The 12,705-nt window shown below is 39.3% G+C and overlaps 1 protein-coding gene across 1 annotated transcript in view; it reads right to left on the minus strand.

The window, feature by feature from the left end:
• The window catches only part of TNFRSF13B (TNF receptor superfamily member 13B), a 71,863-nt gene that overhangs the window by 11,103 nt on the left and 48,055 nt on the right, over window positions 1-12,705 (minus strand). The window contains exon 2 of the mRNA XM_055305250.1: window positions 2,907-3,044. Coding sequence (XP_055161225.1) covers window positions 2,907-3,044 — 138 coding nt within the window. The remainder of the gene's footprint in view (window positions 1-2,906; window positions 3,045-12,705) is intronic.

The following is a 12,705-nucleotide window of genomic DNA, read 5'->3' on the forward strand; positions in this document are numbered from 1 at the left end:
CTGAGTCAAAGGCAGATGCTCAACCACTGAGCCACCAGGCATCTCTGCAGTATATAATTTGACACGTAGTATTTTTCCTGTATCTACTTTCAATGTTTTCAGTTTTCATTATTACTTTGTCTCCAAACTATGGATTACTTGAAAGTGCATTTCTTAGTTTCTAAGCATATAAGAATTTTCCAGTTATCTTTCAAAATTGAAATCTAGGTTATTACATTAAGTTCTTCATTTTCATTAAGTTCTTCATTGCACTTTTCAAACTTCATAAAGGAGAAACATATTTCTTATTAACATAAGGATTGGAAGAGGAAGCTAGAAACCACCTCGGCAGGTTGAGGGAGGAGGCTGGAAAGAAAATGGGAAAGCTCAAATTAATAGTGTTTCTTCTGTATTTTTTAAGCCTTTTTATTGATTTATTTGAAAAAGAGAGCAAGATCAAGCGCAGGTGGAAGGGGCAGAGAGAGAGGGAGAAGCAGAGGTGCCTTGCTGAACAGGGAGCCCCATGCAGGGCTCAATCCCAGGACCCGGGGATCACAACCTGAGCTGAAGGCAGATGCTTTACTGACTGAGCTACCCGGGCACTCATGTTTCTTCTGTCTTAATGAATGAGAATTATAAGAACCCAAACAGCCATCAGTGCCAAAATGCAGAAGCCAAGCAAACTAAAGAAATCAATCACGCTTGCTTTAAAAGAGCAATTTTGAGTGCAAAACAGAACTCTATACTTTCACAGGGCAGGTTTCCCTTATCTTTTTTTTTTTTAAGATTTATTTATTTATTTATGATAGAGAGAGAGAGAGAAAGAGAGAGAGAGGCAGAGACACAGGCAGAGGGAGAAGCAGGCTCCATGCCAGGAGCCTGACCTGGGACTCGATCACGGGACTCCAGGATCACGCCCCAGGCCAAAAGGCAGGCGCTAAACCGCTGAGCCACCCAGGGACCCCCTCCTTTATCTTTAAGCTAAGATTCTATTTATATGAAAATGTGACTCAGGAGATTTTAAGGGCACATTTCAGAGGTAGTGAAAGATAGCGGGTAAGAACACAGGCTTCAAGGCCAATCAGATTTGAGAGCATCCTTAGTCTACCACTTGCAGGTTGTAGAGTTTCCATGCCTCAGTTTCCTCATTTCCAAGACGGAGCTAATAATGATATTGACTTCTTAAAGTTGCCATGAGGATTTGAGGTTCCTGGCATAATGCCTGATGCATAATAAATAAATGCCAGGTTAATGGAAAGTTTAAGTAAATATTCATTTGTGCCTTTTTGCAACACAAACACACCAACTCTTACGTCCTTGAAAGAGTAAAGGAAAAGACCAGGAAGATGGTGAAACTGGGACCTGAGGGAAGACTCAGATGGGATCAGTGACCTCTTCTTGCCCTGGCTCTGCCCGAGGATTCCACTAAGCCAGAAGTGCCACTCATGAGACGGAGTTGACAGGACGGCAGTGGTGTTCCTAGGGTTTTATGTATGACCTCCTCCCCAACTCAGGCCCCCATTGTGGCTGTTGCAGGTGGTGTCTGAGCTTCCTAGACCCACCAACTCTAGCTACCCAACCTCAAAAACTTCCCCTCTGGGCCTTGGCACTCCCTACTGTGTTTTTCTACGTCCATGCCTTCATCCACATGGGTCCTCCTTCCAGAGTATCCTCCCCCTCACCTCCCACCATCTGACTGCCACATCTGCAAACTCTTAACAATTTATCTCAGGTGACATTTACTCCAGGAACACTTCCCTGTTCCCTAACCCATTAGCCATAGGTGGTCTCTCCCAATTGTAGCATTTTATGGCACTTTATCCTTCTCTGTTGAAATGTATTTATTTCTTCCATTAGACGATGACCCCCTTGAAGGATCATGTCAGTTTCCCATTTTCAAGGGGCTGGAGAGTTCCATGAATATTTGTGGAGTGATACAACAAGTATTCCACTTCATTAATGGATAGTGGTTCGGAGTCACGGTTTTGAAGTCAGAGAATCCTGGTTTAAATCCACTGTTTCGCTGTGTGAGCTTGGGTAAGTCACTCAGCCTCTCTGAGCTCCACTCAATCAGTATTGATGAATCACTCACTATGTGTCAGGCATTGTGCAAGATTCAAACAAGGAAAGGAACTTGCGGTCCAAAGGGTCAAGACAGACATGAAACAAACGCACACAAAAGAATGTTATGCAAATCATGGGAAGTTCCATCAAGGAAAAGAATAAGTTATGAGAAAAGAACAGTAGACAAAATATCTTTTTCAAGACAATCAGAGAAAATTGGATATAGCCTGAATACAGAGGGTGTTAAGGAATTATTGCTGGGGATGATAAGAGATAAAGGTTGTATTTTGAAGGCTCTTATGTGTTAAAGATTCATGATCTAGTATTTACAGGTAAAATTATATGAATTCTTGGATTTACTTTACAATATACAAGCAAAAAAATGGTTGGAGAATAAAACAGCAGATTTTTAAAGCTGATGATGGGCAGAAAGGGATTTATTATGCTATCCTTTCTGCAATAATTCCTTTAATAAAAAATTTCAAAAGAAAGTCAGAACAGAGGAAAACAAAGGAGGGTCTCATTTCTATTGGACAGGTAGGTAAGACTTCTGACATTTGGCCTCAGACCTGAAGGTTGAGTAAGAGGGAGCTGAGGGAAGAATAACAGGGAAATGCATTCCAAGCATAGGGTACAACATGTGCAAAGGCCCTGAGGCAGAAAAAAACCCCCACAGCATGTTCAAGAAACTGCAAGGAGACTAGTGTAGCCAGAGCAGAAAGATTGAGGGGTAAAGAGGTGCCATGTTCTACATCTCCTTCTACCATCTCCTTCTCAGCCACCCAAGCGCAATAGGGCCTGGGGGACCTCTAGAGGGAAGGAAGGGGTGATCCAGCCCATGGGGCTCAGGCCCCAGAACTCACTGCAGAATGCTGCACAGGTGCGAGGAATCTGATGGCTGCAGATGGGTTTGCAAGAGAGGCACATGTTCAGCAGGGGATCCCAGTACTGTTCTTCAGGGCAGGGCTCCATGGCCATCCCCATCCGCAGGCCCTGTGGAGCTGAGAGGCAGGGAGCATGAGGGCAGCTGGCACCCTGCTACGGGTCAGAACACAGATAGCCTCTCCCACTCACATTCTACTTTGTCTCAGCAAGCAGAGGAGGAACCGGACAAAGCTAGCTTCCAACCCCAGCTGCATCTGCTGGGGGCCTGGGGCAGCCACCTCACTCCCTCGAGCCTCAGTTTCCGTATTTGTGAAATGGCTGTACGAGGCTCCCTCTCTCAGATTACCTGTGCCCTGCTCAGCCCTGTTCTTTGCCTACTGTGGTTCTTTCTACCACAGTACCTTTGCATAAAATGCTCTTCTTCCTTGCCCTTCTGCTGGCTAATTTCTCCTGATCCTTTAGATCACTGTTTCAATTTCATTTCCTCAGAAAAGCCTGATTCTCTTTCCCAGATTAAGACACACCACTTCTTCTGTGCAGTGATGTGTCCTTCACTTGTCACCGCTTTCACTTCACTTTTATAACTGTGACTATTGGATGCTGTCTCCCCCATTAACTGTGAGCATCATGTAGGCAAGGACTCTAATTTTTTTGTTCACTGCTGGGTCCTCAGAACCTAGATAGTGCCCAGGACATAGTAGGTGCTCATTAAGTGAAGAAAAAGAAAAGCATATCTAGCCAGTGGCTAGCGTACAGCAAGCATTCAATAAATGTCCTTTTCTTCCATTTTTTCTTTTTTACTGAAGTACGAGACACACTCAATGATGTGTGTAAAGTGCACAAATCTGAAGTATGCAGCTTGATGTATTTTTCCATATGTATACACTTGTGTCACTACAGCCCACATCAAGGTATAAGGTATAGATATTTCTTGCACCCTGAAGACTCCCTTGGGTCTCCTCCCCATCCAATACTTCCAGAGGTAACTTGTACTCTGATTTTTATCACTGTCGGTTGTTACTACTGCCCATTCTTGAACCTTTGTGTCCTGTTTTGTTGGCGCCACAAGATATCTGAGACACATCTCAGTTGAGGCTCCATCAGTCATTTGTTTCGTATGCTAAGTCTTCCTTTATATGAATGCATCACTTTTTCTATAATTTTCTGCCTGATTTCATGAAACTTGCTTCACCAAAATGTTTCCTTTTTTTTTTTAAAGTTTAACTTCATGTGACGGGAGTTTTTAATTTTTCAATTTTTAAAAATATTTTATTTATTTATTTATTTATTTATTTATTTATTTATTTATTTATTCATGAGAGACACAGAGAGAGATTGAGAGGCACAGACACAGGCAGAGGGAGAAGCAGGCTCCATACAGGGAGCCCAACGTGGGACTAGATCCTGGGTCTCTAAGATCACACCCTGGGCTGAAGTCGGCGCTAAACCGCTGAGTCACCCAGGCTGCCCAGTTTTTCAATATTTTAATGGATTTATTTATTTATTTGAGAGAGAGAGCAAGTGAGCAAGAGAACACAAGTGGGGGAGAGGGAGAAGCAGACCCCCCGCTGATCAGGGAGGACAAAGAGCTGGATATCAGGACCCTGAGATTGTACCCTGAACTGAAGGCAGATGCTTAATTGACTAAGCCACCCAGGCATCCCCCCAAATGTCTCTTTTTAAACATTTTGCAAGGTGCTTGCTTACTCTTCATTGAAAGTAAGCTGAGAGAAGACCAGTGGCTCCTGGTTTAATGTAGCAGTTTAACACATGGACTTATCTTTCTTCCCTCCTGAAACCCTACTAAAAGGAGAAGAAAAGATACCTGTCCTCAAAGAGAAAAAGAATGGAAAAAAGTTACTGCAGCAGGGGACAGGTGTGAGCAATACTTTGGAATATGGAAGGCATGTGACCTGGGATGACTGACTTTGGTTAAAGGTCTCAGGGACAAGGAAGCTGATTTGAGCCACAGAACTCCAGGAAGTCTCTGGAATTGGAGGTACCAAGTATCAATGACAGTGGGGAATGGCAAAGCAAAACAATGGAAGAAAGACTGGTTGGAAATTTATACAAAGAGGGCCTGACCCCAGGTAAATCCCATCCCAAGCATGTAATGGCCTCTGGACACCCAAGCAAAAGATTGGGGGTCTTCTGAGACACCGCTGAGGGTAGCCATAAGGTCCACTCTCCCCAAAACACAACCTGAGGAGTGCTGTGGCCAGGTTTTTAAGAATGTCTCCTTCCCCATCCTGCAGCCAGCAGGAAATCAGCAGATTCTGAGAAAAGAAAATGATCAGGTTTGCTCCTTGACCATCTGAGAGCAAAGCTTCTTTATTAACAGCCCTGTTTGTTTACCCAGAACCTCCAATCAGCTCTTTCTGCCTCAATCTGAGTTGTGAATCAAGAGCCACCTGATCTGAAAGAGAACTCAAACAAAGCAAGCAGAAAGAACATACTGGGAGCCAAGAGAGACAATAGGGAGAGAAAAGACATGAAAATTATGGAATTATTTCAAGAGGTCCAAAGGTTGACTAATGGGAATTCTAGAAAAAACAGATTTCAAAGACATAGCTTCCAGATTCAAAGAGCCAGTCAGATGTCTGATATAATAAAATCTCACAAGCCATGACCCATCATCATAGAATTTAGAGGAACCAGAGATTAAGAGCAGATTCTAAAATCTTTTTTGACAATAAGCAGGTTATCCACAGAGTTTTGTGAGGACGTCAATGGACATCTCAAATCAAAACTGGGATGTGAGAGCAATGTCCAGGAAGATGGTAGAGTAGAAGCTCTAGTAATCTGCTTTTCCACCTAACAGCTATCAAGCTGGCAGCAACCATCTTGAAGTAACTGTTTTGGAACTCTGAACTTATCCAGGAAAGAGCTGGATGAAGAGACTGGTGAATTTTTGAAATTTTGGTGTATTTCAGCCTATTTCATGGTGGTGGCTACCATTCCTCACGTATGCAGCGGCGGGGTGGGGGGGCGGGGTGGGGGCAGAGTTGCTCATATTGCTGGTCCCCTAGATGGGCAATAAGGACCTTGTTCTACAAATATTGAGATTGTAGATTCTGACTGCTGTTTTCTGCTTTTAGATCAGTGAGGGGCTAGCACACAGGTTGGTGGCCATTGTTTCAACTGCCCACAGCTGAAGTGACTTCCAGGGGACTTAAAGGGGCAGCACTCTCCTCCACTCTTGGGAGCCAGACTTTTAAGGAAGTCTTTTTCAGGTCACTGGCTGAGTGCAGAGATAAAGGAACAGAAACTTCAGTGAACACACAGAATAAATACCTACTTTGCAAAAATGGTTTGGAAAAGCCACACATGGACTGCAACAACCAACAAGCAAGATACAGAAATCCCTGAGGAATGGGAAAATTAGAATTACTACAACATGATGCTCAAAATGTTCAGTTCTCAAAAACCTTACAAAATATATTAAAAAAAAACAGAAAAATATGTATCACACATTCACAGAAAAAAAGAATTTGACAGAAATTATTCGTGAGAGAGTCTAGACATTGGAAACATTAGTCAAAAATGTTAAATTAACTGTCTTAAATATGTTCCATGAGCTAAAGAAAATCATGGACAAAGAACTAAAGGAAATCAGAAAAACAAAGCATGAATGATGTATAAGAATATGAATAAAGAGATAGAGGTTGTAGAAAAAAAAAAGAAACCAAAACTTGGAAGAAAGTTGGTAAATGGATAAATAAACTATAGTACATCCAAACAGCAGAATTTACTCATCACTAAAAAGAAATGAGTTATCAGCCATGAAAACACATGGAAGAATCTTAAATGCATATTAGTAGCTAAAAGAAGCCAAGCCAAAAAGGCTACTGTGTGATTCTAGTTATATGATATTCTAGAAAAGGCAGACCTACAGAAACAGTAGAAAGATGAGTGATTGTCGGGGGTTTGGGGTGGGAGAGATAAAGGAGGAGTACAGGGGACTTTATATAGCACTGAAAGTATTCTGTTTGATACTACCATGGTGGATACATATACTTATTTGTGAAATACTATAGAATACACAATACTAAAAGTAAACGTTAGTACAAACTTATGGACTTTGTGTGATAATGATGCATTACTGTAGATTCATCAGTGGTAACAAATGTACCACTTTAGTACAGGATGTTGATAGTATAGGAGGTTGTGCATGTTTGGAGGTATGAGGTATAAATTTTCTGTATTTCCCACTCAATTTTTCTGTGAACCCAAAACTGCTCTAAAAAATAGTCTATTCAGAAATAGAAACAAACACAAATTCTGGAATTGTAAAGTCCAATAACTGAAAGGAAAAAAAAAAACTTACTAAAGGGGTTCAATGGCAGATTTGAGAAGGCAGAAGAAAGGATCAGTGAACCTGAAGATGAAACAATTGAATTATGTTATCGGAGATGCAGAAATTTTTAAAAATGGGATCCCTGGGTGGCTCAGCGGTTTAGCGCCTGCATTTGGCCCAGGGCATGATCCTGGAGTCCTGAGATCGAGTCCTGTGTCCGGCTCCCGGCATGGAGCCTGCTTCTCCCTCTGCCTTTGTCTCTGCCTCTCTCTGTCTCTCTGTCTATCATGAATAAATAAATCAATAAATAAATCTTTAAAAAAAAGAAATTTTTAAAAATGAGGAAAAGTGAACAGAACCTAAGGAACTTGTGGGGCCCCATCAAACATGCCGCCATAAATGTAGAGAGAGTGAGAGAGAGGGAATAAACAATATTTGAAGAAATAATGGCTGAGAATTTTTCAAATCTTAGGAAAGAACATGAATGTATACATTCCAAAATCTCAGTGAACTCTCAAAGTCTCTAAATTCAAAGAGCCCACACTGAGACACATTGTAATCAAAACGTGGTAACCCAAAGACAGAGAGAAAATTGTAAAACCTACAACAGAGCACAGCTTGTCACACACAGGTGATCTTCAATTAAATTAATAGCTACTTACTCCTCAGAAACCATGAGACCAGGTGGCAGTGGGATGATATATTTAAACTCCTGAAAGGAAAAATTTGCCAACCAAAAAGTATATATCCAGCAAACTATCCTTCAAGAATGAAGGAGAAATTAAGATATTTCCATATAAACAGAAGCTGAGGGAGTTCATTACCAGTCCATTTCCTGCCCTACAAGGAATGTGAAAGGGAGTCTTTTTTGCTGAAATGAAAATATCCTAGACATAAACACAGTCATAAGTATAGATAAGGGATATTGGTAAAGGTAACTACATAGGTAAATATAAAAGCCAGTATTATTGTATTTTTTGTGTGGCTTGTAACTCCTCTGTTTTTTTTTTTTTCTATATGACTTAATGGACCAATGCATAAAACGATGACTATAAACTTATGTTAATGGGCATAAAATGTATAAAGAGGCAATCTCCGACAATAGCAATATAAATGAGAGGGGACAAAGATATAGAAAGAGAGTGTATATTATTGAAACTAAGTTAGCCTTCAAATTAAGTTGTAATAGGTTTAAGATGTTAATTGTAATCCGCAAGATAACCACTAAGAAAGTAGCTTTTAAAAATACAAAAGAGGGATCCCTGGGTGGCGCAGCGATTTGGCGCCTGCCTTTGGCCCAGGGCGCGATCCTGGAGACCCAGGATCGAATCCCACATCAGGCTCCTGGTGCATGGAGCCTGCTTCTCCCTCTGCCTGTGTCTCTGCCTCTCTCTCTCTCTCTCTCTGTGACTATCATAAATAAATAAAAAAAAAATAAAAAAAAGTAAAAAAAAAACTTAAATAAAAAAAATAAAAATACAAAAGAGGAAATAAAAAGTGAATTAAATGTTACACTACAGGTAATCAACTATATATAAAAAAGGGGAGTAAAGGAGGAATTAAGGAACAAAAAACCTATAAGACATACAGAAAACAGATAACCGACAGAACTAAATCCTTTTTTATTAATAATTGTATCAGAGTAAATGGACTAGAGCACCTGGGTAGCATCTGCCTTCAGCTTGGGTCATGATCCTGGAGTGCTGGGATTGAGCCCCACCTTGGACTTCCTGCTCAGCAGGAAGCCTGCTTCTCCTTCTCTCTCTGCCCCTCCTCCTGCTTATGCTCTCTCTCTTGTCCATTCTCTCAAATAAATAAATAAAAATCTCAAAAAAAGTAAATGGACTAAATTCTCTTATTAAAAGGGAGAAGTTGCAGATTGTATTAAAAAAATCCATCTATCTGCTGTCTACAAGAGACTTTCTTTAGATAAAAAAAAACAAAAACAAAGAGATTGTAAGTAAAAACAATTAACAAGTATATTCCATGGAAATAATAGCCAAAACAGAGCTGAGGTGGTTATATTATTGTCAGACAAAATAGTCCTTAAATCAAAAGAGGTTATAAGAAACACAGGACAAAATATATCAATAAAAAGTTTGATACAGCAAGAAGATTGTAAACATACATGCACCTAACAACAGAGCCCCAAAATATGTGAAACAGAAACTGACAGAATTGAAGAGAGAAATAGATAGTTCTACAATAATATTGGGATATGTCAATATCCCATTTTCAGTAATGGAAGAACTAGGCAAAAGATCAATAAGGAATTTGAGGACATAAACAACACTATAAATCAATTACAAATAGCAAATCTATAAACTAGTGACATATAACAGACATATGCAGGACACTATACTCCACAACAGCAGAATAAACATTTTTCTCAACTGTGCATGGAACATTCTCTATGATACACCATATATTAGATCATAGGGGAGCCTGGGTGTCTCAATCAATTAGGTGTTCAACTCTTGGTATTGGCTCAGGTCATGCTCTCTGGGTCATTAGATCAAGTACGAGTGAGGCTCCACACCAGGTGTGGGGCCTGCTTAAGATTCTCTCTCTCTGCCCCCCACTCTCATTTTCTCTTTCTCTTAAAAATAGACCATAAATTAGATTACAGAACAAATTTTAATAGATGTTTAAAAACTGAAATCATTCGAAGTATCTTTTCTGCTCAGAATGGAATGAAACTAAAAATCAGTAACAGAAGGAAAACTAGTAAGTTCACAGATATGTGGAAATTGAACAACCTTCTCTTAACCAACTGCTGTATCAAAGCAGAAATCATAAGGAAAATTAGAAAAATATTGAGATAAGTTAAAATGAAAACACAACTTACCAAAAGTTATGGCGTACAGCAAAAGAAATGCTAAGGGGGAAACTTATAGCTGTAAATTTATACACTAAAAAAGAAGAAATTCTCAAATCATAACCTAACTGTACACCATGAGGAAATGAAGAGTGACCTAAACCCAAAGATGGTAGAGGGAAAGAAATAATAAAGATTACAGTAGAGAAAAATAAAATAGAGAACAGAAAAATTGTACTGGAGAAAAATCAACAAAACCAAAAGTTGGTTCTTTGAATAGATTAACAAATTGACAAACCTTTAGCCAGATTGACTAAGAAAAAAAAGACTCAAATCACTAAAGTCAGAAATGAAAGTGAGACATGAAAAGATGCTCAGCATCACTTATCATCAGGGAAATGCAAATCAAAACTGCAATGAAATATCACCTTACACCTGTCAGAATGGCTAAAATAAAAAATACAAGAAACAGCAAGTATTGGTGAGGATGTGGAGAAAAAGGAATCCTCTTGCGCTGTTGGTGAGAATGCAAATTGGTGCAGCCACTGTGGAAAACAATGTGGAGGTTCCTCAAAAAATTGAAAATAGAATTACCTTACGATCCAGGAATTGCCCTACTGGATATTTACAAAACAAAACAAAACCCACGGAGCACCCGGGTAGCTCAGTGGTTTGGTGTCTGCCTTCTGCTCAGGTCCTTTGGCTCAGGGTCCTGGGATAGAGTCCCCCACTGGGCTCCCTGCAGGGAGCCTGCTTCTTGCTCTGCCTATGTATCTGCCTCTCTCTGTGTGTCTCTCATGAATAAATAAATAAATCTTTTTTAAAAATACAAAAACATGGGCAGCCTAGGTGGCTCAGCGGTTTGGCGCCCCCTTCAGCCCAGGGCGTGATCCTGGAGACCCAGGATCAAGTCCCACATCAGGCTCCATGCATGGAACCTGCTTCTCCCTCTGCCGGTGTCTCTGCCTTTCTCTGTCTGTCTGTCTGTCTCTCTCTCTCTCTCATAAATAAATAAAATTTTTAATAAATAAATTAATTAATTAATTAAAAAATACAAAAACACTAATGCAAAGGGATAAATGCACCCCTGTGTTTCTTGCAGTATTATTTACAAGGGCCAAACTATGGAAACCAAGTGTCCATGGATAGACAAATGGATATGTGGTATATATCTACAATTCAATATTCCTCAGCCATAGAAAAGAATGAAATCTTTCCATTTGCAAAGACATGGATGGAGCTAGACAGTATTCTGCTATGTGAAATAAGAGAGTCAGAGAAAGACAAATACCATATGATTTCACACATGTGGAATTTAAGAAACAAAATAAATGAAAAAAAAGGGAAAAAAAGAAAGAGACACTGACAACCCAAGAAACAGACTTAACAATGGAGAACAAACTGATGGTTACCAGAGGGGAGATGGGTGTGTGGAACGAGTGAAATAGGTGATGGAGATGAAAGAGTATACTTATCATGATGAAAATAAAGTGGGGGAAAATGAGATTTAAAAAAGGAAAGCAGGGACATTACTACAGATTTTACAGATTATGAGAATACTATGAATAATCACACCACAACAAAGTGGGATTTTTTTTTCCCGGAATGCAATAATGGTTGAATACATGAAAATCAATCAGTGTAATACACTATATTAAAAGAATGAAAAGAAAAACTATATGCTCATCTCAACTGATGCAGATAAATTATTTGACAAAATTCAACACCTTCCCATGATTAAACAAATAAAACAGTAAAGTAGGAATAGAAGAGAATTTCCTCAATATGATAAAAGCCATATATGAAAAACACAGGTGACATCCTACTGAATGGTAAAAGACTGAAAGCTTTTCTCCTAAGATCAGCAACAAGACAAGAATGCCCACATTTACTGCATGGATTGAACATAGTACTGAAAATTCTAGCCAGAGCAATCAGATAAGAAAAAGAAATAAGGTATCCAAATTGGAAAGAAGAAAGTAAAATTATTTCTGTTCACAGATGACATGATCTTATATGTAAAGCCCCTAAAAGTTACACACACACACACACACACACACACACACACACACACACAGCTGGTGTTAATATTACGTTGAAGGATACAAAATCAACATACAAAAAATATATTTGCAGCAAACAATCCTGAAAAGGAATTAAGAAAATAATTCCATTCACAAAGGCATAAAAAAAAGAATAAAATGCTTAAGAATAAATTTTACCAGGGTAGTAAAAAAGTACACCCTGAAAAACTATAAAACATTGCTGAAATTAAGGAAGACCTAAGTAAAGGACATCCTGTGTTCATGCACTGGAAAGCTTGTTAATATGGCAATACTACCCAAAATGATCTACATATTCAATGTGATCCTTAACAAAATTCCAATAACTTCTTTGTACAAATACAAAAATTCATCCTAAAACTTCATATGGAATTTCAAAGGACCTTAAATAGGCCAAAATAACATTGAAGAATAGGAACAGTTGGAGGACTAACACTTCCTGATTTCAAGACTTCCTACAAAGCTAAAGTAAACAGTTAAACAATGTGATACTGAATTAAAGACAGACATATAGACCAGTGGAATGGAATAGAATCCAGAAATAAACTCTCACATAAACAGAAAATCTCAATTGATTTTCAACAGTCAAATATTTTTCC

This window comes from Nyctereutes procyonoides, unplaced genomic scaffold (genome assembly GCF_905146905.1).
Source record: "Nyctereutes procyonoides isolate TBG_1078 unplaced genomic scaffold, NYPRO_anot_genome, whole genome shotgun sequence".
In the NCBI taxonomy this organism is placed as follows: domain Eukaryota; kingdom Metazoa; phylum Chordata; class Mammalia; order Carnivora; family Canidae; genus Nyctereutes; species Nyctereutes procyonoides.